General features: G+C 37.4%; 4 protein-coding genes across 4 annotated transcripts; 3 read left to right on the top strand and 1 right to left on the bottom strand.

Annotated features, from left to right (window-relative positions):
* Nucleotides 1–398: 398 nt before the first annotated feature.
* LOC112772764 (GATA transcription factor 9) lies at nt 399–1,846 on the bottom strand. The gene is made up of 2 exons (XM_025817764.3): nt 1,321–1,846; nt 399–1,230 (listed from the first exon to the last, which is right to left on the bottom strand). The coding sequence occupies exons 1-2, from the start codon at nt 1,621–1,623 to the stop codon at nt 607–609; spliced, it is 927 nt and encodes a 308-aa protein (XP_025673549.1). The 5' UTR covers nt 1,624–1,846; the 3' UTR covers nt 399–606.
* A 12,206-nt stretch (nt 1,847–14,052) lies between these two features.
* On the top strand, nt 14,053–20,683 carry LOC112773311 (homeobox-leucine zipper protein ATHB-15). Its single transcript, XM_025818391.3, has 18 exons — nt 14,053–15,102; nt 15,190–15,349; nt 15,576–15,676; nt 15,786–15,876; nt 16,050–16,145; nt 16,228–16,341; nt 16,474–16,557; nt 16,704–16,859; nt 16,951–17,025; nt 17,176–17,282; nt 17,356–17,548; nt 17,972–18,157; nt 18,252–18,332; nt 18,958–19,092; nt 19,193–19,518; nt 19,852–19,957; nt 20,116–20,265; nt 20,359–20,683. The coding sequence occupies exons 1-18, from the start codon at nt 14,897–14,899 to the stop codon at nt 20,503–20,505; spliced, it is 2,514 nt and encodes an 837-aa protein (XP_025674176.1). The 5' UTR covers nt 14,053–14,896; the 3' UTR covers nt 20,506–20,683.
* A 1,393-nt stretch (nt 20,684–22,076) lies between these two features.
* LOC112771701 (uncharacterized) lies at nt 22,077–23,590 on the top strand. Its single transcript, XM_025816510.2, has one exon. The coding sequence runs from the start codon at nt 22,444–22,446 to the stop codon at nt 23,020–23,022; it is 579 nt and encodes a 192-aa protein (XP_025672295.1). The 5' UTR covers nt 22,077–22,443; the 3' UTR covers nt 23,023–23,590.
* Nucleotides 23,591–24,595: 1,005 nt separating this feature from the next.
* On the top strand, nt 24,596–25,357 carry LOC112772619 (uncharacterized). Its single transcript, XM_025817586.3, has one exon. The coding sequence runs from the start codon at nt 24,596–24,598 to the stop codon at nt 25,199–25,201; it is 606 nt and encodes a 201-aa protein (XP_025673371.1). The 3' UTR covers nt 25,202–25,357.
* The last annotated feature ends 305 nt before the right edge of the window (nt 25,358–25,662 follow it).

Consider the following 25,662-nt stretch of genomic DNA (forward strand, 5'->3'; position numbering starts at 1 on the left):
ACATTTTTATTTTATTTTATTCTTTTCAAGTTGGTCCTCTCATTTTGGCTTCATAAATTCCCTTGGGCCTTAGCTTTTTCTTTTTTCTATGTAGTACGTACAAAGGACGATGTCTAACTGGCCAATGCTAATGGCTAAACATCAAATATTTTAATTTCATTGAGTAATAAACTTTGCTGAAATTCATGCCATCATTCATCTCGATTCGCGTATGATATGTCATAATCAAACTTCAAAAATGATACGACCGTATTTGTTGCCACTCGCCAATCTGATCCTATTGGTAAAAGTTGGGCCAAGTTATTATTAATTCCTGTTCATAGTTGATCTTAACTGTTATATATATAACATTATTCTAAATTTACCAATTTCAAAAAAAAAAAAAAAAAAACGGAGAGTGATGAAATACAATCTAGTTTCTACAACTCTACTATATTCTCCTTTAATTATACAGCAGTTTTTGCTTTTTTGAGTTGCACTCACTTGTAGTACCAAAAAGACGAGAACAATTCTATAGTTTCAAATTTAGCTTATAAAACTTTTGAAAAAGAGTGAAATTAAAAAGAAAAAGTTAAATGTAAAGAGGGCTCCACGGTGAAAGCTAAGTTAGACGTTCCTATAATCTGGACGGTTGTGGCGATGAATCAAATACGAATCTTCACCGTTGGATATGTCGAAAACCGAACTCTGACCAATCAAACGGTGATGCTGCATCTCCTTCTGCCTCCTCAGCTCCAACACCTTCCTATGCGAATTTGAATGCTTCGTCGACACAAACGTTGGGCTTGCAGCGGGCCGGTACTCCGGCACTAACCTCCCAGATTTATACCTTACCCCGCATGCATTGCACAATGTCTTTGGGCCCATGGGCCCAGTTCGCCACTGCGGCGTCTGTTCCGCCGCGCAGTGCAGGCATTTTCGGCCCGATGCCTCGGAATTCGCCCCATCTCTCTTCTTCGCGGGCCTTTGCTCCGCGTCCGTTTTAACAACCCGAACCACGCGCGTGGACCAATCACCAGGCGCGGCGCGTGAGCGCTTGCTTCGTGCCTTGGCTGGGAGAGGCGTTTCGGGGTGGAATAACGGTGCGTTTCGAGCATCCGAAGAAGAAGACGATTGAGGTGTCTGAGGCTTCACGCCGGAGATAAGGTGAAGAGTTTTCAGCTCCTCCTCCGCCGGAAAGGACTCTTCAACGAAATTCGAGAGCCATTCCAGTTCCGCCACGTCATCATACTGTACAGACAAATAAAGAAAATAATAATTAATTTGATTCATATGTATAATTGATTTTTTGTTGTTTGTGGAATTTTTTTGAAAAATTACCGGAACGCAGAACTCTTCGGAGAATTGAGGATCCACTCCGGCGAAGCAGCGGAAGCTGCTGCCGGAAATGGAGGAGTTACAGCTGTCGACGGCGGTGACGACAGAGACGTCGGTGGAGTTTCCGGCGGTATTGTTGAAAAATCCGTCAGATGTGATAGCGTCCGTGTTGGCGTTGGAGAAGTCGAGAAGGTCGTCAATGGTGAAAACCTCGCCGGGCTTCTGGTCAGCGTGACGCTTCTCCGGCGAGAGTTGGTCCGGAGTGGCGGCAAAATATCCCGCAATGAAGTATTCCGGCAATTCCATTAAAAAAAAAACGAGAGAATGAGATTTTTTTTTTTTTGGGTGTGAGAATTGAGAAAGAGACTATCTGAGAAGTGAGATGAGGGGTGCTACTGGTGGGGTTTTGAGGAGTGAAGTAAGGGCATAGTTGACATTTTGGTATCATATAGGAGCATCTTTTCTCATGCAGAAAATGTATTCTACTCTAGGGAACTCACTGTCACTGACTTGCAAGTTCTGCAAAGTTAATTATGCGCTTCCATTATTATTATTATTTTGTTGTTTTCTTTTTTTTTTTAAGAGAAGGTTTAAAAGGACAGCAATTTTTGTGATTTGTAACCTTTAAGTAGTTATTAATGATGTTTTTAATGGTATGAAATTTTATTTAATGGGATGAAATAACTTATTTTTTTTTTAATAGTTACATGCTGTACAAAATTTAATAAAATTGCTGCCCTAGACTTTTTCCTTTTTCAATGGTAGTTAACTTTTACTGTTAGTATTAACTTAGCCCGTTGCTCCTTTTACTGCTGTGGAGCAAGAAGTGGAGTAGTTGGCTCCAAACTTTACAACTTGGAAAATAATGATCATAGTACCTTATAATTATGGTCGATAAATAACAACCACGTGATCATCTTCGCCTAAACACAAAAGGCAATAATCAAAGTTCAGGCACATGTGTGCATATGTATGAAGTAATTTGCAATCAATTAGTTTTATTATTAACCATCTACTACACAAGACAATTTTCCAACTGTCATTTTCATATTTCAGTACATTGGTGTTTCCATGTTTTTCATATTTTTGTAATTTTATATGCAACTTTTGGCAATTGGTAAGTTGTAAAATAGTTATTGCACATACCAAAACTCTGAATCCATTAATATTTAATAGTGAATTTCTGCGATGTCATTGCTGCAGAATAAAAACAACCGGAGACCCACTCAAACGCACTGCTTCATGTCCTTCAGGTAGCGTTTGGTGGAGAGACAGAGACGGAAAGACTGAGACTGAGAGACAGAGACTAAGAGACAGGGATTGAAATAAATCTCAGTATTCTGTTTGGTGCAAAATGAGAGACATGAATTGAAACAAGAATAAAACTCTAATTTAATTTGCACAAAGGGTAAAATTGGAATTAATTAATTGAAATGAAAGTATTTTAGGTATAAAATGTTATTAAAGTTTCAGTCTTCATCTCTAAAAATTCCAGTCCCCTGTGTCCCTACTTTTTGGAGGTACTGAAATACTGAAATTTTAGAGACAGAGACAGAAATTTTAGTACCAGTCTCTGAACTAACAAACACGATACTGAGTCTCAGTCTCTCAGTCTCTGTCTCAGTACTTCAAAACAAACGCTACCTCAGAGTTTTGGGCACACCATGATTGTAGCAAAACAAGAAGCAAAGCTCTTCAACACAATTATGCATTTCCATAGTACTAGTGTAGCAGTAGTCACATTATTATGGTAATACCAATGGTGTCCAAATTTTGAAGCTAGATTCCTCTTCTACTACTACCAATATTATTTTGCTTTTAATCTGACTTAATTAATGGTGCTTTTCTACCCTCGTTAGTACTTACTACTTAGTATACTTTATCTTCTCACGTTACTATAGTCCGCTAAGACTGACACATGCATTATTGGCACGTGGCTAGTGAAAGTAGTCAACAGTCAACACACAGCCATGGGCTTTTTTTGGTCATCGACTACCATGGGCTTCAACCTCTAGTGTTAGTAGTCCATATGTTACAGTATAAGCCCAAGATCAGATGGCCCACAATATCCTCGTAGCCCAAAAAATCTAGATTCAAGATTAAACGGACGTCTTCTATTTCATCGGACCCAAATATAACGTATTATATTATGGGCAAAGAGAAATGGTAGCAAGAACTTGGGCCATTGATTTCTCTGTAGCTTCAAATATTTATTACCTCCTACCAATTTTTTTTTTACCTTTTCCTCTTTCTTTTTTCCTAATTCCCCCCTTATTTTCAACCCTATCTGGTTTTTCCATCAGCACATGAAATTGAGCATACGGATCAAATTTCATTTGCAACCATTAATACACAAAAAAGGCATTTCACTTTGCTTTTTATTTCAAGAAGAACATATACATGATCGTGTCTTCATGCTTTTTTGGACTTTTTTTTATTTCTTCCCAAACCGACGCCGACAGGCTCGTTGCGGATTGGGGCTCTATTAACAAATGGGTTGCTGTTGTACAAGATTTGAATCCATATAGGAGTGTTCATTGATTAGATTTAATATGCATCTACGTGATATTTATCCAAATCCGATCCGAAAATTGTGGATATAGATCTGATCCGCAAAGTTAATGGATTGGATTCAATTCGCACATTCACCTATCCGCAACCGCAAAAATAAAGAAATAAATAAGTAAATATTCTTTTTATGTTTTATTTCAACTAATAATTATTATATACGTTGTATTATTTTAATTTAGAGTAAAGTATCGATTTTGTCCCCAACGTTTGGGGTAAGTCCCAAAGTTGTCCCTAATGTTTTAGAATTGACTCAATGTTGTCCTGCTCCGTTAACAGAATTAACGACGGAACAAAATTGAGACGATTTTGAAACCTTAGGGACTTAAATAGAACGAAAATGTTAGGGACAAAAACGATACATAAAAATAAATTTTAATTTAATTTTATCTTTCTTTTTTTTGGTGACTTAAAAGAAAAATAAACAAAAACTAAGAAAGAAAAAAAAAAACAAGAAACTGCTTAAGAAAGGCAGTCCCGCTGAATACTACTCTCAAACTCCTTCCAAGGCAATGGAAGCTCCACTTGGGGAGAAATAGTCCTCATTGCAGTCTTTGCCATGATGTCTGCTACTGTATTTGCATCTCTCAAGATCAACCGAAGATCAGCACGCCATTTCCAAGACATGATATCTCGGATTTTTAACACCAAAGGATCAGTAAACCCAGAGCAATCTTGTAAATTATTGACAATAGTAAAAGCCTCCACACAGTCTGTCTCACATATAATGTCTCTTTGTCCCGAGTCCCATGCTAAAAGAAAGCCTCTCCAAATAGCAAACAACTCTCCTTGCAAAATGCTACGACTCTCAATTGTTCCCAGACAGCCTCGTTGCCACCTTCCCTTCCAATCTCTACTAACACAAGCAAAACCAACTCGAGCACCACTGCCAGGATAGCTAGCATCACAATTAATCTTAAAGGTACCCACTGAGGGGGGAATCCAAGAGCCACTAATGGTTGAGGGGATAGATAGTCGTTGCAACTCAAAAATATTTCGGAGCTCCTTTTCTAAGGACAAAGCCATACCAATCACCTTATCTGTGGTCCAATGCTCGTGAGGATAAAAGATCTCGTTGTTTCTCGAACACCAAATCCACCAGAGACCAGAAAAGAATCTAAAGGGGCGCTGTTTGCTATTATGTAAGAACCAACTCATCAAATCCACTGGTTGATCGGAGATCCCTAAAGCTTGCCAAACAAGTTGGGCTTTTGGACAATCCCGAATACAATGTAAAACCGACTCCTGACTTGAGAAACATCGTGGACAGCTATCCGTGTGCGAAATGCCCCTTCTAAAACGAAATGCAGCAGTAGGAAGAGCCTCCCGAAGACATAGCCAGGCCAAAAATTTGTGCTTTTCCGGAACATGTTGACGCCAAAGCCAAAGCCAATTACCCTTATCCTCCCAACTAAACATCTTCTTACTGAGCCATAAATAACCACTATGAGCATCATAAACCTTTGAGGCCGCACCAGTCCAACACCAACCGACCTCTGAACCAGCTTGAACATCTGGGTTGTAAGAATTAATGTTGCTCTGCAGAGACTGATTCAGAGGAGAATAGATATTCTCAAGGTTCCACTGTCCAGATGACCAAAGGTCCAAGATCCTGAGATCCGAATCAGAAATGTGAACATAATCCATCTCCTGACACAGTCGCCCCTCTCTTCTCCATTTAGAAAACCAAAAGTTCTGTTCCAAATCCCCAATGCACCAACTAAAACCTTCCTTTAGGATATCCCAAGCTCGACATATACTCTTCCAAACATAAGATCCACTTCCTCGAGACCGACTAAAACAATCATCCTTAGAAGAATGGTATTTCTCCGTCAACAGTTGAACCCATAGCTTGTTGGGATGGTGAAAAAGTTGCCAAACTAATTTTCCAAGAAGAGCAATATTGGCACAAAAGGGATCTCTAATTCCCAGACCTCCAAACTTCTTAGGAGTGACCAACACTTTCCAGTTAACTAGATTCAGGCCTCTACCATCAGCTTGACCCTTCCATAGAAAGTTTCGCATCATGGATTCTATCTTATTAGTTACCCCTTTAGGGAAGAGAGATACTTGCATGCGATAAGTAGGAATCGCAGTCACTACCGAGTTGAGCAAACAGAGTCTGCCTGCCTTATTAAGCAATCTTCCTTTCCAGCTGGCTAGCCTTCTCCGAATCTTGTCCAAAACATCGTTGAAAGTTGCGCGTGTCACCCGAGAGTGATTAAGGTTCACCCCTAAATACTTGCCCAAGTTCTGAACGAATCTGATGGAGGAGACTCCAGTGAAAATCTCTTTTCTTGTCGCTGAAACATTCTTGGAGCATAGCGCTTTAGATTTTTCCACATTAACCTTCATCCCAGAGGCTCTGCAGAAATTTTCCAAAGCTACCATTACAGTTTGAACTTGCTGTTTTTCAGCTTTACAGAAAAGAAGCAAATCATCGGCAAACATCAAATGAGAAATTCTTGGACCCCCTCTAGAAACCGCAACTGGCTTCCACACGCCCTTATCAACTTGCTGATTAATAGAACATGACAATCTCTCCATACACAACACAAACAGATACGGTGATATAGGATCTCCTTGCCTAAGACCCCTGCTCGGAGTAAAGCTATTTAATCTATCCCCATTCCAGAGGATAGACAGTGAGGAAGCAGTGACACAACGCATAATCAGATTGACTGTCGGAGGAGGAAAGCCAAAACTCACCAGGGTTTGTTTCAGAAATCCCCAATCCACTCTATCGTACGCTTTCTCCAAATCAATCTTAAAGGCCAGGGTGCCTTTCTTTGACTTTGTCTTCTTCATGAAATGGAGAACCTCTTGTGCTACAATGATGTTGTCAGGGGTTCCTCTCCCCGGGATAAACCCTCCTTGAAGGGGCCCAATAATCTCTTTGAGATGGGGACGAAGTCTATTGACCAGGACCTTCGTTATAACTTTGTAAACCACATTACAGAGACTAATTGGTCGGAAATCCTTCATGGAAACCGGGTTTTCTACCTTCGGAATAAGAACCACAAGAGTTTCCATCATCCTTGGATCCATATCCAAACCAGAGAACGCATGACGAACCATAGTCCAAACATCAAAACCAACAATCTTCCAGTATTCTTTAAAGAAGAAAGCCTGAAACCCATCAGGGCCCGGCGCCTTAAAAGAATGCATACTGAAAACAGCCGACTTAACTTCTTCCAGAGTAACTGGCGCTGTGAGGCTACAACAGGCTTCATCATTCAGGGAAGGCAGTGGCACATCACCAAGACAACCTAAGTCTACATCCTCCAACTGGCAGAATAGGCGTTTATAGAAGGATTCAGCTTCCCTTCTAAGGACATCCGGGTCCGTTTCCCACACCCCATCTTGAAGAAAGAGACCATGAATCTTATTATGCTTTCTCCGCACAAGAGTCTGGACATGAAAGAACTTGGTATTTCTATCCCCAAATTTTACCCACTGCTCTCTGGATTTTTGAAACCATAGAAGTTCCTCCTGCACAAGCGTGTTATTAAATTCCTCAATCAGCTGTTTTTCTTTTTGCCGCATAGACAAATCTTCCATTACTTCAAGTCGCTTCTGAAGGAAATTAATCTGTCTCTCCAATTTGCATTTCCTAACGAAAATATTGCCGAACACTTTAGAATTAAACTCCAAAGAGTTCTTCTGCACTTCTGAAAGCTTGCCGTGCATCTCTCTGTAGCCAGCCTGCCATGACTGGTTCACAATATTTCTGTACCCCGGATGAGTTGCCCAAGCTGCGATAAACCGAAAAGGTCTATTCTTTTTCGGTTGGGGACGACCTGTACAGCGTACTAGGATAGGACAATGATCAGATTGAAGCCTATTTAAAATTTCTGCGTAAGCCTCTGGAAATAGAGATAGCCAGCCACTATTGATACAAACCCGGTCAAGTTTTTTCGCCACCTCAATACCATTTTTAACCCTTCTGTACCAAGAAAATTGTCTTCCAATAGTCTTCAAGTCAAACAGATTACTATCCCCTAGAGAGGCAGCAAGCCGATCTGCATGATGACTCGAGAAGAGGCAACCCTTAGATTCATGAGAGAATAGTACTTCATTAAAATCACCAAGAACAATCCATGGCCCGCAGAAAGACGAAGATTGAGTAACAAGATAATCCCATAGCAAAACTCTGGTATTAAATTGAGGACTACCATAGATACCACTGCACCTCCAAATCACATTATTTACCTGAACCTCAACTGTAACACACTGATCGAAAGCATCAACCCATTTGCAGTGAACACCCTGTATTGCAGAAAGGAACCAAATACCCCCCTTGTGTCCTGACGCCTCCACTATACCAATAGGGTGATAACCAAGTCTTTCCCAGAACATTTTCAAGTGTTGAAAAGGACAGTGAGTTTCAACCACAATAAAAATTACAGGTTTAAATTTCCTAACCAGCTCTTTACAATTCACCCGGGCTAACTTATTAGAAGCACCCCTAATATTCCAAGCTATTATATTTAAACTATCCATAATATAAAATATAAAAATATAAAACAAGGAAATCAAAGTGCTTCACCAACCTCAAACCGAGGCTTGCCCAGCGGAAGTGACTCCCGTGACCTTCAGGTTTGCCGGATCTCCCTGGAATATCTCCTTAATCCCGCCTACCGACGCAGTAACAGCTGGCAATGCGCCTTCCTTCTCCAATGGAACCGCCACGGTAACACCCTCCTTCACGGTTGCAGGAAGACATGACGATGCTTCCACCACCGTGCCTCCATTCTTCTCAACTGGCGAGCTCTGTAGGGACCCCGGCCTTGGTCGTTTCCGGAGAGAGGACCCGCAAGGCACTGGGGTGTGTCGGGTTGAGGAGATCGACGTCTCACCAACACGGGAAGCACTGTGTCCGACCTTGACTCGTGACCCGACCCTAGCACGATAGGAGCTTGATCCATTCGTGTGAGAGAAGTGAATGGTGGGCCTGATTACTCTACCCGAATCGATTCTGGATTGAATGCCTCTTTGGACCTTGTTAGATTGCTTCTGACCCAGCTTGGTTTTACCTTTCCTCACAACTTGCTCCCAGCCTGGTTCATCATGCATGCAAGCCTCCTCAACATTATTTCTTTCCAAATTATTAGCCTCCAAATCTTCTTGCAAATTCGATGCAGGATTCTCGCCAGTAACGCCACCTACCACATTAGGTTCTACTTCATTTAAATTGTGACTTTTGGTCTCAAGATGTGGCACTGCCTTTGTACCGTCCCGTGACTTGGTGGCATCGGAATCAACACTCTTTCCTTCCCTAGAGTCTCTACCCAAGCACTGTGCCATATCGTGACCATAACGTGCACAAGAGTTACAAATTAAATTTAAACTTTCATACTCCACTACATGAGTTACGCCTTCCACAATGATATGCTTGATCACTGGCAGTCCTAAATTTATTTGAACACATACTCGGGCATATCGTCCTCTCTCAGCCAATTTAGTGGCTAAGTCCACTTTGATGGGAACTCCTATTGCAGAAGCAATACGCATCATGGCCTGTTCCTGATAGCACCAGATTGGGAGCCCCGAAATCCGAACCCATACAAGCGTAGACCCGAAGGATTGCTCACATGGCCGAAAATCTATATCCCACGGTTTTACAGCAACATAGTGCCCCTCAATCAACCACGGACCACCAAGCATGACCTTCTCACGATCTTCACATGCATCGAATTTTACCATGAAGTACCCAAACCCCACATCAAGCAGATCAAAGCCACATTTGATGCGCCAAACCATCCGAAGCTTGTGTGAAAGAGCTGTGTAACTATAATTTTTATCAAGAACCTTAATCACTAAAGCTTCTCGATAAGGCTCTGCCAAACAAAGCTTGGCTTCTTCAGTGAAGTTTACACATGGAGGTTGGAAATCGCCCTGCTTGCCCACCACCGTGGCTATACTATCCCCAGATAGAGATCCTGCAAGTGCAAACGCCTTCGATTTCTCTGGACCAATGACTTTATCTCTAAAGGAGATCTTTGTAGGATTTGAAAAACCCCCTCGTGAAAAACCCTCCTAGACACCGGATGCACCCCCACCCACACTCTCCCCCTTATCTCTTCCGACGGCATGGCCGCCATGCTCACTGTGTTTCGCCCTCAAACACTCGTTCCCGCTCTCTCCTTCTCTCATTCTCTCTGAGTACGGAGTACGTACTCTTTCTCTGCTAGGGTTTCTTCGCGTATAATATTAATTTTTTTACTGTACATAGTATTCAATTATTTTTTAATTACATCTAAATAAATTACACTTAATCACATTACTTTCATTTTAAATAAATTTATTTTTGAGTAAAATATCGTTTTTGTCTCCAACGTTTGGGTAAGTCCTATTTGTGTCCCTAACGTTTAAATCGTCCTATTTGTATCCTTAACGTTTATAAAAGTGATTCAATGTTATCCTACTATCAATTATATTAACAAATCAGATTATATTTTTCAATTATTCTCACTTGGATGTATTCATTTTATTATACCCACTATTTGTGTTTAGATTCAATTATGTACCTAGAAAAGTGAATTATGTAAATGTTGTAGGAATTAGTTTCAACATTTGATGAACTATTTTTCGAAGTAGATCATCGATTCTATCCCAGACATTTGTATTCTAACTATAAGAAGAGATTTTTAAAACTCAAATTAAAGCGAACATGATGTGTAATTGATGGCAGGATAACATTAAATCACTTTTACAAACGTTAGGGATACAAATAGGACGATTTAAACGTTAGGGACACGAATAGGATTTATCCCAAACGTTGGGGACAAAAACGATACTTTACTCTTTATTTTTTTTTTATAATTTTAAAGAATTTTGATACATTAGAGACAAAAAGTATAATTTATATTTTATTGTATATATATTATTTTTTTTTCTGCAAGTTTATATACTAGTTATTTTACAAACATTTAATGAGAACTAAAAATCTTTAAGAATAAAATTATAAAAAATATTATTTAAAATAAAAATAATATGATTAAGTGTAATTTACTTAGATGTGATTAAAAATAATTGAATACTATGTATAGTAAAAAATTGATATTATTAAAGGATAAAATTAAAATTTATTTCTATGTATCATTTTTGTCCCCAACGTTTTTGTCTTATTTAAGTCCCTAACGTTTCAAAATTGTCTCAATTTTGTCCCGCCGTCAATTCTGTTAACGATCCCTAACGGCAGGACAACATTGAGTCAATTGTGAAACGTTAGGACTTAAATAGAATGATGAAAATGTTAGGGACAACTTTGGGATTTACCCCAAATGTTGGGGACAAAAACGATACTTTACTCTTTTAATTTATTATTTAAGAAAGTATGTTTAATATTAAAAGTAAACATATTTAAAAGAGGAGGAGTGCTAGGGGGCAGCAACTTTTGTGTTTTGTAACCATCAATTGGTCATCAATAGTCTTTTTAATGGTGTGAGATTACATCTAATGGTGGGAGATCACTCACTTTTTTTTATGGTTAATTGCTGGCCACAAAACACAAAAGTTACTGGCCCCCTAGACTTTTCCTTAAAAGAATAGAAAAAATAAATTTTATTGATATTTTTTAAATAAAAATAAGTTTTTAAAAATATTTTTTGTGTTTTGCGGATATATCCGATATCTGATTCGATCTGAAAATGTACGGATCGGATCCAAGTTTAAAAACAGCGGATATTGGATCCGATCCGATGATTTTACGGATTGTATTGAAATTTTGGTCATATACAATCCGTGTTTACCCCTATTTATTTAAGTAGACTAGTGAATTAACTACTAGAATAACTCATAATTTTTTTGGACTTTATTGAGTGGTTGTGTTAAGTATTGTCAGGCCCATCAGCCCATGTTATGTTTGATGAACTGATATTAGGATTTTGGATAAAAGATCATAAGCCCAGAAAATAAAAAATGAAGGGTGTGCTTGTAAAAGCAAAAGAAAACGTGATGATTGAGGTTTGGCCCATATATAAGAACAGTGTGGAAGTCGTGATTATTCTCATGAAGAATAAAAAAAAGAAAGCCTACTTATGTATGTATATACTCTATAGTATTAGATAGGCAGGTCGCATTCGTATGTAACCATATATGATTACATGAATGCAAGTAGCGTTGAGTCTTCTTGGATTGATTCAATGAATTGAGAATGAATAAAACCGAACAAGAAAGAAAGAAAGAGAGAAGCATGAATGATTATAGAGCAGTATGTTGCAGTAGTCCTTTGTGGTTCACTTGGTCAAACTATGACGCACACACACCACCACCACAACTAAAAATCTATCTATCCATGGCGTGACACCAAAATGTCAGCGCTCTTAACGCTTCCCAATTATTACTTACAGCTGCTTCTTCATTTTCTTTTTCTTATACAATTTCTTGAATCTCATATACAATGCCAAAAAGGGTAGACACAAGACATGCATTACATAAGATGTAGCAATAATAGTTGTAGAATACGTATATATATATATACAAATACTACACTATGTTTGTAGGATACAGGTACCAACCACTCTAATGTCACATGTCTTGTCAATCATGGTCATGCAATGATTTAACCTTATGGTATAATATGCCACATCGTATATATACTATACCGATTCTCATTTAACCTCAGTAAAATATTTGAGAAAATAAATAATATGAAATGAAATTTAAAAAGAATAATACGCATGCTAAAAGGTCATGATGGTGTCCGTGTGACCCACACATACAATAACATAAACAAAGCCTTCCTGGCTCTTCAACCTTCAACTCGTTATACCATGCCAATTGCCAATGCCAATGCCAATAACAATGCCATGCCTTTTGTGTATTTTAAGACTCTGATCATCCCATCCTATCCTTCCATTCTGCTCCCTCTACTTTCTTCCATTTTACCCTTTTTGCCATTATTTGTATCTCCACTCATTACACTATCCTTTCATATTTCATTCTCACTTCCCAATACTACCCTTCGCATTCCCAAGAATGGGTAACATATATAGGTCATGGTCAACAGGCCAAGGGTCAGGGGATGAGATATCCAAGTATCCAACTATGCTCAAGTATCAAAATTAAAGAAACGATATAGTATAAGAAAAATTTTAAGTGTATCGAAAATATCGGTGTTTTAGTTATTTTAACCGTTAATTTTGATTAATATATATTATATATATATTTTATAATTTAAATCAACGATTAAAATAACTAAAATACGAGTGTTTCTGATATATTCAAAATTCTTCTAATAATATATACACTCAAATATTATTAATTAAATGATATATATGAAATCTATGTTGAGGAGAATAGTTGTAATGCTAGGAAACTAAGTTAAAAATAGTTAAAATTTAATTTATTTAGTATTAATTAATTGTAATAATAATTTATAAATGTTAAATAAGATAAATTATAGTTGTTTTTGTCTCATTTTCTTTAATTACCAAATATTTTCGATTAATTATATACTTTTTTTGCATGCATCATGGTTGTCTATGTAGGAAATACGAAGAATATTTTGTGAGTGACTAAATATAATCTTTGTACATGATTTTAGCATTAATAAAATTTCTTAGATGACATATATGATTTTTTTTGGTGACTTAAATGACATATATGATTTACTAATGCGTTAATATTTTTCTAGTAATTAATTGCCTTTAAATACATCTAATTTTATTTCATGTGGTAGATGATTAGTATATATAAAGAATGATAGTTTTTTGATGTCTAATTTTTTGACATTCCAAAATAGCATTTGCCTTAAAATGTTGAGAAAATCTAACATACCATCCAAAGTAGCTAAATTAAGTTGAAGATGCAAACAATTATAGTAGTTAGTTCAACTATAATACTGAAGCGTAGCATGGGCATATACTGTGATAAATCAAAAAAGAAAAGTATGTACTATGTAGTGTAATAATGAGTACTACAAGTAATAATTAAGAACAATTAATGAAGTAAGTAAATGAGAACCAAGGAAAAAGAAGGTTGGAGCTATGGGGGGCATTTAAGGGAATACATAGGGATAATGATAGTGGAAGCGGCGGGACCCACACTCTTGAAGGCGCAATTCACTGTCAGAACAGCCGCGAGAATAAGGGCATTTTCGTCCATACAATAAAAAAGAGATGGCGCTGTTCTCCATTTGAACCGAAAGTGAAAGAACAAATGAAGACAATCACAACAGAGCAAATCTGAGAGTGAAAATCAAATTAATTAAATATAAAAATAAAAAAAAAGAGCAAAAAAAAAAAAAAAAAAAAAAGAGAGAAGAAGAAAACCAGCACCACCATCCACTAGCCACTAGGGTCCCCACCCTTCTTCCCCTCTTTCGCTTTCACTTTAGGGTTTCTTTCTTGTCTTCCTTTCATTCCCAAACCCAAATCCCCAATCAACCAACTTCCCTGAAACCCCCCAAAAAAGGTGTTTTTTTTTTTTTAAATTCTCTCCGTCGTCTTTGATGCTACCAGCTCAATTACTGCGTTGTTGTGTTTCTATGGTGGTTGTTTGATTATTTGAAAGCGATGGTTCCGAGATCAGCTGAGCTTCGAAAAGTTTCACTTCGACGATGATGAAGATCGGCGGTGGAGTGGAGTGGTCTCGTTTCAGCTCCTTCTGAATCCCTGAGGGTTCGGAGGGAACACTCTGTTTTCCGAGCTCTTCACCTCAATCCAATCGGCAGTATCATCTCTTTCTTCAAGCTGTCTCTGGATTTTCGATTTTCCTTCAGGAGAGGTTGTGGTGGATGATTCCGGGATTCAGATCGTCGCTGTTTTCTTCATAAGTTTTCTTCCAAGTCACTGATCTCCGGAAAAAAAATGTATACTTAGTTACTTACTCATTGAAAGATCATTTATTGGAAGCTGTATATAGAAGAAGGTGGGTAAAGCTTGCTTCTTTGTTGTGAGTTGGAAGTGTTAACAAAGTTTGGTGTGGTGGGGGGTGGTGTTTTGTGAAGACACTGTTGAATTTGTTGTTGTTGTTGTTTGTGAGTTGTGAGGGTAGTTAGGTAGCGATGTCAATGTCCTGCAAGGATGGTAAACCAGGATTGGATAACGGCAAGTATGTCCGTTACACACCTGAGCAGGTTGAGGCCCTCGAGAGGCTCTACCATGACTGCCCCAAACCCAGCTCCATTCGCCGCCAGCAGCTCATCCGCGAGTGCCCCATTCTCTCCAACATTGAGCCCAAGCAAATCAAAGTTTGGTTCCAGAACAGAAGGTATTATCAAAACCATTTCTTTGTCCCCTTTCTGATGAATAGTCTGTTACTTGGTGATGGAACTGCTAACATTGTATGTGGATTCAGATGTAGGGAGAAGCAGAGGAAAGAGGCTTTGCGACTTCAGGCTGTGAATAGGAAACTGACAGCCATGAACAAGCTGCTGATGGAGGAGAATGATAGGTTGCAGAAGCAGGTTTCTCAGTTGGTGTATGAAAATGGCTACTTTCGTCAGCATACCCAAAATGTAAGATTTATGTTCAAATGGTTTACTTTAGTTTAAAACTACCTTGAAGTTTTTCTGTTAACGGTTTCCATTCTTCAAGTTTCCTAATCTATAGGGTTTTCTGATTAATTAGATGTCATATTAGCAACTCCGGTTATAGGAAGTATTTTATTCTCTGTTATCCTTTATGGCTTTACATACTGGAATTCAATTAGAATGGCGTTCATTTTTTTTTTTGGCTCTGCAGACTTCTCTGCCAACCAAAGACACAAGCTGTGAATCCGCCGTGACTAGTGGTCAACGCAGCTTGACAAATCAGCATCCCCCAAGGGATGCAAGTCCTGCAGGGTTAGTGGGAATATTAATGATTGTTGGGACCAATTTATGTCATTGTTTCTGTCTGGAAAAATTTGTTTGTGCATGCTTGACCTTACTCAATCACTGTCATTCTTCCCAGGCTTTTGTCCATTGCAGAAGAGACTTTAGCAGAGTTTCTTTCAAAGGCTACTGGAACTGCTGTTGAGTGGGTCCAAATGCCTGGAATGAAGGTAACCCTGAAATAATTAACAACTCTTAATATTGGTTAAGCAATTAGTTATTTTCAGTTTTTTTTTCTCTCATGTTTGAACGAGGCATGGATGACGTTCATATTCTATTGGAAGTGTTTGCAAGATCAAACTATTTTTAGAATATTGTTTCTTACATTTTGCTTATGTGACAGCCTGGTCCGGATTCCATTGGAATCGTTGCTATTTCTCATGGTTGCACTGGTGTGGCAGCACGAGCCTGCGGCCTGGTGGGTCTAGAACCCACAAGGGTAAGTGCTCGAAATTTGTTCTTTCTAAACTGGTTTTCTTGCTTGTGTCCTTCCACAACATAATGAGCCACAAAATTTTCAGGTTGCAGAAATACTCAAAGATCGACCTTCATGGTTCCGTGATTGCCGAGCTGTTGATGTGCTGAATGTGCTGCCCACAGCAAATGGTGGAACCATTGAGCTGCTTTATATGCAGGTAAATTTAAACTTGATTAGTATGAGATATGACTGATGGTTCTATGCAACTTAATTGATGTTCACCAAAAAAAAAATGTAACTTGATTGCTAGCAAACTTCTTATACGCATGTGTTACACCTTGATGATCAGCTATATGCGCCAACCACGTTGGCACCTGCTCGCGACTTCTGGTTGCTGCGCTACACATCTGTGTTGGAAGATGGAAGCTTAGTGGTATGTGACTTATAAGATTATGTTCTTAAGATTTGTCTATACCAAGATATTATGGTTAACCTCATTCCAATGTCCAATGTCTTGCCCAAATTTGTACTGCATAATCCTGAAATATATAATAATCATTCTTATCCGCCCTGCTGTAGATCTGTGAGAGGTCTCTTAAGAATACACAAAATGGTCCAACCATGCCTCCTGTGCAGCATTTTGTTAGAGCAGAGATGTTGCCTAGTGGGTACCTGATAAGACCTTGTGAAGGAGGTGGCTCCATCATTCATATTGTTGATCATATGGATTTGGAGGTACATGAATTTAACTTGGTTGCTTTATTGTTTTTGTATTTATTTAACAGAAAATTGAGAAATAATTTTGGAATTTTTATGTTATTATTAGCCTTGGAGTGTTCCTGAAGTATTGCGTCCACTGTACGAATCATCAACGGTGCTGGCTCAGAAGACGACAATGGCGGTATGATATTGTATTTCAGTATTAATGTTGACAGTACAACCATGGCTATTACTGATCCTACTGAAATTTAAATTTAAATTTATCATCTTCTGAGCTCCAATATTATATAAAAAAGATGTTTGCGTTGTTTACATTGTTCATTCCATTCAGGCCCTACGTCAGCTAAGGCAGATTTCACATGAAGTTTCTCAGTCTAATGTCACTGGGTGGGGCAGACGACCAGCCGCTCTTCGAGCACTTGGCCAGAGACTGAGCCGGTAAAAATTCTACTGGCACTCTGGTGGATATCTATTGTATCTAAATTTAGAAAACTCATTGATTTTCTTGTAGGGGTTTCAATGAGGCACTCAATGGATTTACTGATGAGGGATGGTCAACGATTGGTAATGATGGTGTTGACGATGTTACAATTCTAGTGAATTCATCACCTGACAAGTTGATGGGTCTGAATCTTTCCTTTGCCAATGGATTTCCTTCTGTCAGTAATGCAGTTTTATGTGCCAAAGCTTCAATGCTGTTACAGGTCAGGATGCTTTGAAATTTCACTTGTGTTTCCCTAAAGTTATAAACTAAAATATTTTATTGCTGTGGAATATGTTATAGACAGTTATATGTCAAGAATACTTTTTTTGTATGACCAGTTTAGCTTTTGTTAAACTGAAAAAGAATCACAGAATTCAAATTGTTACAATATAATGGCTATCAGTTGCTTAGTTGACTAAATTACGCCTTACGAAAGGGACATACAAAGACTTGGTTGATCAGTTATCAAGCTTTTGTATTGAGCTATTCCTTAACATGTGTCACTCTTGTCATCACTAGTTAAAGATAATTATTATCTCCTTTCTAATTATGCTCTTCTCCTTAATTAAATGTACCAGAGACATTGTTAAGTTTTAATATTTCTCTGATGTTTCTCTTTTATGGCTGTCTTCCATTTCTTCAGAATGTGCCTCCAGCCATTCTTCTAAGGTTCCTGCGGGAGCACAGGTCAGAATGGGCAGACAATAACATGGATGCGTACTCAGCTGCTGCCATTAAAGTTGGTCCTTGCAGCTTATCAGGATCTCGCGTAGGAAATTATGGGGGTCAAGTTATTCTTCCTCTAGCCCACACTATTGAGCATGAGGAGGTAATAAATTGGTGTAAAAATCTGTAATAACAAACAAGAATTATATGATTGATCTATTCTAACTTCTTTTTAATTTTTTTTTAATTAATGGTAGTTTCTGGAAGTGATTAAATTGGAAGGAATTGCTCATTCTCCTGAAGAAGCAATGATGCCCAGAGAAGTCTTTCTTCTGCAAGTGAGTTTCTTCAGTTTCTTTCCCCATGTTGCTTGTTTCACTGCTTCCTCCTGTAACATCTGGTACATACTTAATGTGCATGATTTTGCTAGATGTGAGTCTAAGATGTAGAAGCCAACATTTAGGTTCTTTATTATAACTTGAGGTCACATTTCCCTCATGTAATATGACGCAATTTGGATTATTTAATGATTTTGTAGTCACTTTTGATTTTCCATAAAATATGGTGTGCTTCTAATGTTTAGCCTTGGATTTGGTTTATTTCTTGATTTGCACTTTGCAGCATGTAAAACTTGATTGCATATTGGAATTCAAAGAAAAGTAGTGTGATGGCTTCGTATGTTAGAATTGGCTAGAATCGATTTTTTTTTAACCGAGTTGCTTAAAGCTTAATTGCATGCACGTCTGACGACACATTGCCATGAATACTATGTGTTATTGTAGACCAAGTCTATAGTCAAAGTATTAATCTATCTATGATCTATTATGAGAAAAATGTTTATGGTTTGGGGCCCTTCTCTTTCTCTGTTAATAGACACTTAGTGGAGTCCAGGAAGAAGTGTCATTTTCTCACCAATCACCATTTGGAATACTTTCTTACAGTTTATTCAATTTATTTTGATAGCTATGTAGTGGAATGGATGAGAATGCTGTTGGAACCTGTGCTGAACTTATTTTTGCTCCAATTGATGCATCCTTCGCTGATGATGCCCCCCTTCTGCCTTCAGGATTTCGCATCATTCCTCTTGATTCTGGAAAGGTTAGCCTCAATTATTGTTGAAGTAGTATATTTTGTTTGTATTTAATATCTTATCTTTCACAAGGTTCTATCTTTTCAAATCGTGATGCAAAATTTGCAGGAAGCATCCAATCCAAATCGTACCCTTGACCTTGCATCTGCCCTGGATATTGGCCCCACTGGAAACAGAGCTTCGAATGAAACTTCTGGAAATTCTGGCTCTGTGAGATCTGTGATGACAATAGCATTTGAATTTGCATTTGAAAGCCATATGCAAGAGCATGTAGCTTCCATGGCACGCCAGTATGTTCGCAGCATTATATCATCAGTCCAAAGGGTAGCATTAGCGCTTTCACCTTCTCATTTGAGTTCACAAGCTGGGCTTAGGACACCATTAGGCACTCCTGAAGCACAAACTCTTGCTCGCTGGATCTGCAATAGCTACAGGTGTGTAAAATTCTCGTGTCATTTGCCTTCACTGTTCTGAAACTTAGTACAGCGGTTCACATTCTGTGAGATGTTCACATTAGGAACTGAATTCTTTTTAGGCATGTGCATGCCCAAGTGTTTAATAAGGACTTGTGGCACCAATTCATGATATGTTGCAGTTTTTAATATATAATCTCTGGTGTCTGATCCTTTCTTATTATTAATCAATTGATCGAGACATCCATATAAGTTAATAGATACATGTATTGCATTTGCACATTGAGTGAATTTCTGGTTTCTCCTGCTGCAATTTCAAACACTAGAATGATGTTTGACAGTTCTAATTTGTAGGTGCTACTTGGGTGTTGAGCTACTTAAATCGAATAATGAGGGGAACGAATCTCTTCTCAAGTCATTGTGGCATCACTCGGATGCACTATTGTGCTGCACTCTAAAGGTATCCTTTGAATTTATTTCAATTTCACAACACTATTTCTCAAACCTTAAAGCAACTCCTGAGAGAATATAACAGTCAGATTTCAACTTTGATTCTTTCCAGTTATTTTAATCATTTACCAATTAGAAAGAGCATTCATTGAAACTTGGTTTTTGCAGGCATTGCCAGTGTTTACTTTTGCAAACCAAGCAGGGCTTGACATGCTGGAGACTACCTTAGTTGCACTGCAGGATATAACTCTAGAGAAGATATTTGATGATCATGGCAGAAAGATTCTCTGCTCAGAGTTTCCCCAAATCATTCAACAGGTACTTTTCATTTTATTTTTCAGATTGCAGCATTTTTGTTGCTTTATACAGTTCTCTTTATAGATCATTGTGTTGATTTCTCTTGCTTTGTAGGGCTTTGCATGCCTTCAAGGTGGTATATGTCTTTCAAGTATGGGGCGACCAATCTCTTATGAAAGAGTAGTGGCTTGGAAGGTGCTGAATGAAGAGGAGAATGCACATTGTATTTGCTTTATGTTTATGAACTGGTCTTTTGTTTAAACATTATGTGTTTTAAGTCTAGGAACCGCAAGTGTCCAACACCAACTCTTTTTAAGACATATTTTGTTGGCTGCTGTTGTTTTAATTTCCTATATTTGATGCCTAAGACTTGGATTGCCTGTAAAACCTACTTTATGTGTTAACCTATGTTATGTTTATTAATGTCTGATTCCCAGTCTATTATATATAGTACCTAATTTTACTGTCAAGTTTTGAAATCTTTTACACAATTAAGATGCACTTCATTAAAAAATAAGTGATACTTTTCCTTACTAGGCAGTACTTTCACCAAACCCTGTGCATTTGGTTGCCTCATCACAGTAACCAAATTTATGGAAGCTATAAAAGTAGTAATAATTAGTAAATTTAAACCGAGTGTATTTTATTTTTAAATATGACTATTTTATAATTTCAAATTCAAATAATTTTGGGAAGAACAAAATATAGTAAAGATTTGATTGAGAGGATCCATGGAGATTATTCTTGCATCATGTTTCCCTTACCTTGAAGGCTCTAGCATGATTCACTAGATAGATAGGGACTGCAACTTTATTGAATAATATCTTCCTTGAAAGATGAGAGTTGAAACCAACTTCATTCATTCACTTTCCTTTCATACTTTTAAGCTCGTGAAATGAAAAGTATATATATATATAGAGAGAGAGTAAAAGCTCGTGCTCCATACATAGCTAAGTCCCTTTCTTCCTTCATGTAATTATATTTTACTAAAGCAGAAAAAGTAGAGGCAAAGTATATATGTATGGTTTCACCGTGCCATCATGTGAATACACCCCACACTTTATAGTAATTGGTATTCTGCTTGCAATGGACCACATATGAATAATGCAATTGCCAAAGGGAACAACTTTTTATTAATGTCAACTAACTTTCCTATTGCATGGATATGATACATTGATCCTTGTACATCATCCTAACAAAAAAGAAAGGAAGTTTTTTTTTTTTTTTTTTTTCATTTTCTTGAAATATTTTCTTTTCAGTGTGCTGATTAAGCATGGCCATCATGGCAATCCAAATTACATGAGATAAAATTAAAATGAGTGGATACGGAAGGGCCAAGAGAGTAACAATTAGGAAATACTACATATTTAGATCCTCTAAATGGAGCATATTTGTATAGTGGACAAGAGATGAAAAACTAATCATTTAGTAGAACCCACAAAATTATATTAAAAATAAATATCGAAATTAACTTTTAATTATTCAATATTGATCAATTTTTTTATTTTTGTAACTCTTATTTTATTTTGGAGAATTTAAATTAGGTAGAAACTTAGGTGCAGTCGACTTCACGTGAAGTTGATACGTGAAAGCCGTTAGATGAAAATTCAGTCAAATCATCTGACGGCTCTCAGTATCAACTTCACCTAAAGTCGACTTCACTTGAGTTTTCACCTTTAAATTATTCTAAATTTTGATACACTCACCCTGAATAATGTAAAAATTAAATAATGAATGTGTGTATATACATTATCCTAAGACCAGTGATACATTATTATTCAAGTATCATCAACTAGATAAAGAAATCATGATCATAATTAATTGTTAATGCAGGTGAACCATACCTTTTCTTGTAGCCACAACTACCAATCAGCATGCATTGCAAGTTATTATTAGTCCAGTTGCATTGTATACAGATTATTACAGACCTCTGATTTGAAATAAAAGCTACTACTCGACTCATCACATCCTTTCCAGAAAAATCTAGTGAGTTCACGATCTTGAAAACTGACATTCCAGTTTCTAAGATCCACACATGTACCATTGTCTCATCCTTAGAAACAATAGTAGATTCATTATAAATAGGATCCTTCCTTCATTCTCCAACAACTTAATATATTCACTGTAGTTTCATTATTCAATATCAAACCTTTTATATATTTTCTCTCAAAGTAACCAACTTCAATTCAATTCAAAAGTATGGCTCCCTGTGGAGAGAGTTTCCCAAACCCTAATTTTGGTAGGAACAATATTGCCAAGCCACCGAAGCAGTCACTATGTAATAACAATCATATTCAAAGAACCTTCTCAGACATCTCGTTCGAGCTCGCGAAAGAAGAGATCAATGATTTGAAGACACTTACGCCCATAAGTGAGGTAGAGGATGCAAAGTGCGAGTGTTGTGGCATGTCGGAAGAGTGCACGCCGGAGTACATAGGCCGCGTTCGTGGCAAATTCTCCGGCAAGTTTGTGTGCGGGTTGTGTTCGGAGGCGGTGAAGGAAGAGTTGGAGAAGAACGGAGGGAAGAAGGAGGAAGCACTGAACTCACACATCAATGCTTGTGTTAGGTTCAACAAGTATGGTAGGGCTTTCCCTGTTTTGTTCCAAGCTGAAGCCATGAAAGCCATGTTGAAGAAGAACAAAATGGAAGGGAGAAGGGCTAAGTCCTTTAACCCTAGGGACACCAACAATGGACCAAAGAGAGGATCCATTGCAAGGAGTTCAAGTTGCATTCCTGCAATCACAAGAGAGATCAATGATCTCACTCTTGCAAATTAATTAATTAGTTTTGCGACTTGAGTGCAGTTGTCTGATGTTGTTTAACGGTTTCTCAATATCAATTTTACATAAAGACAACTGCATACAACTGCATGTGAGTTTTCTCCTTCGAAATAACTATCGATTTAGAAAAAGTAGTAATTGAAAAATTAATGTATTTTAGACAATTTGTCTGTATACATAGATTTTTCAATGAACTACTTTTTCGTACTAATTAAGGGGAACATGGTTATGTATTATCTTTGTTTACCTGTTCCCTATAATTTTCTCTGCTGACCGATGTTTCAATTTGTGTGCAATGGGAAGAAGACCTAAGTCACCTTAATTGTAAGGGTTTTTTTCAGGTCTTTGAACCCATGCATGCATGAATTATAGTTTTTGGAAGTTGGTTTGTAGTGCCACTTCTTATTTTTCCTTCTTTCTCTTGAGACTTGAGAGGGTTATAGTCCATGTTGCGTTTTAGGTCATCAGGGTATGCATGTCTTTTATTTCTTGTTTTATCCAATAAATTAAAATAATATGTATTCTAGATATTATTGCCAATCTTATATATATATGTTATTCTTAATTCTACCATATATATATGCATGCATGCTGAGAATTCTTAATTCTGATGTATCTTGAACATTTTTCTAATCGATGTAAACACATAAATAGTTATAGCCTTTGGCTTTAGGTCATTCACTACTGTTACATATATATTAAGTAATAGCCACCAATCTAGAAATGAAAACAAAGACGAGATGAAAGATTTTTCAAAAATAAAATAAAAAAGCAAACCCCAAAAGGATGTCTGGTATGAATTATTCCAAAATATCTCAAACTCAAAAAGGAAGCGCAGCACTCCACCAATAATGATAGATGGGGTCAATAAAATAATAAAAGAAAGACATAAAGTATCCAAACTAATATGTGGTGTATGCACCCACGGTTTCTTAATTAGGGTTAGGTTATTATAATTCTAGCACAGGATGTATTATACAATAATAACATATAAATGCATATATTATTTTTAATAATTTAATCAAATATATTAAATTATTAAATATATCTTAAATTATAAATAAATTATTAATTTTAAATTCTAAAATATTATAAAGTTAGGGCTAACTAAACATTAATTTCTACTGGTTTATACATATAATAACTTTTGGTAGAAATTCAGGTGTAGTCAATTTCACGTGAAATTGATATTTAAGAGTTATTAGATGATTTGACTGATTTGACTAAATTTTTGGTGAAAACTCATGTGAAGTCGACTTCATGTGAAGTTGATAGTTGAGAGTCATTAGATGAAAATTTAGTCAAATCAGTCAAATAATCTAACTGCTCTCAATGATCAACTTCACGTGAAGTCGACTGGATCTGAATTTCCACCTAAATTTTTATCTAAAGACTGTCAGATATCAACTTCACGTAAAGTCGACTTCACCTAGTTTTCACGGTAATTTTTTGCTCTTCAAAACCTTAAAGTACTTGATTCCCAATGAGTACTATATAAGGTCCTCACACCCCTTCCCTTCTCTTCAATCCATTCTCTCTTCAATTCTCTCTCTCTCTCTCTCTCTCTAAAATGGAAAGCAATAACGTTCCAATAATGGCAAAGAAAGTGTGGAACATGGTACGTGTAGTATTCTTCATGCTTAGAAGAGGCATATCAAAGGGCAAGCTCGTGATGGATCTAAACATGTTCCTCAAGCGCCGCCGCAAGCTCGCCGGAAAAGCCATCTACAACCTCATGTTCCATCACCACCACCACTCAAACAACCCTAATCTACAGTTCTCCGCCCCAAGGGAGTACGAGTTCAGCTGCAGCAACACTCCCAACAACCACTACTTCTTCCCAATCGGCAAGCGCCACCGCAATCACAACCACCACTTCTTCGCATGCGCTCACGCGCCACCCACTCTCGACGACGACGTGGTCACCGCGAACGCGCTCAAGGCGGTGTTGGAGATCTTGAACAACAACAACAATAATAATGATCAGGTGATGATGGCTATGGTGGAGGCTTCGCCGGCGCTTCCAGGGTTCGGCCGGAGTCCAATGGTGAGGCAGCTGAGAGTGACGGACTCGCCGTTCCCGCTTCATAACGACGACAAAGACGACCACCAGGTTGATAAGGCGGCGGAAGAGTTCATCAAGAGGTTCTACACCGAGTTAAGGAAGCAAGATTAGTTTTAATTAATTAATCATCATTACCTTAATTATTATGTTAATAATAATAATGTTCGTTTTCCAATGTTAATTATTAGTTCATCATATTTTTGGATATATGTTTTCATCATCATGATCCTGAGTTCAATTAATAAAGATATACATGTTTGTATTCTACTTCAACGTGTAATAATATTTGTTGCTTATAAACAATAAAAAAAATCAATAATTTATAGAATGGAAGAATATTATATAAACTATATGAGTGAATATACGAAATAAATCGGATTGGAATTTAAGGAATCTTTATTATTTATTATTTATTTTCTCAAGTTTAGATTTATACCCTTCGTACACCTCCTTGTACTGGGAATATATTGAATCTTTGCATCTACAATGAATAATGCATCTCTTAATAATAATAATAATAATAATAATAATAATAATAATAAGGTGAAAACTCATGTGCAGTCGACTTCACG

This window comes from Arachis hypogaea, chromosome 18, assembly GCF_003086295.3.
Source record: "Arachis hypogaea cultivar Tifrunner chromosome 18, arahy.Tifrunner.gnm2.J5K5, whole genome shotgun sequence".
NCBI classification, from domain to species: Eukaryota; Viridiplantae; Streptophyta; class Magnoliopsida; order Fabales; family Fabaceae; genus Arachis; species Arachis hypogaea.

What these genes read in the sequence shown, in the direction of transcription:
- LOC112772619 (XM_025817586.3), top strand. Translation starts at nt 24,596, where the DNA reads ATGGAAAGCAATAACGTTCCAATAATGGCAAAGAAAGTGTGGAACATG.
- LOC112772764 (XM_025817764.3), bottom strand. Translation starts at nt 1,623, where the DNA reads ATGGAATTGCCGGAATACTTCATTGCGGGATATTTTGCCGCCACTCCG. An exon ending in CCGAAGAGTTCTGCGTTCCG is followed by an intron (nt 1,231 to 1,320) that starts GTAATTTTTCAA and finishes TTGTCTGTACAG; the next exon opens with TATGATGACGTGGCGGAACT.
- LOC112771701 (XM_025816510.2), top strand. Translation starts at nt 22,444, where the DNA reads ATGGCTCCCTGTGGAGAGAGTTTCCCAAACCCTAATTTTGGTAGGAAC.
- LOC112773311 (XM_025818391.3), top strand. Translation starts at nt 14,897, where the DNA reads ATGTCAATGTCCTGCAAGGATGGTAAACCAGGATTGGATAACGGCAAG. An exon ending in TGGGTCTAGAACCCACAAGG is followed by an intron (nt 16,146 to 16,227) that starts GTAAGTGCTCGA and finishes CAAAATTTTCAG; the next exon opens with GTTGCAGAAATACTCAAAGA. An exon ending in TGGAAGATGGAAGCTTAGTG is followed by an intron (nt 16,558 to 16,703) that starts GTATGTGACTTA and finishes GCCCTGCTGTAG; the next exon opens with ATCTGTGAGAGGTCTCTTAA.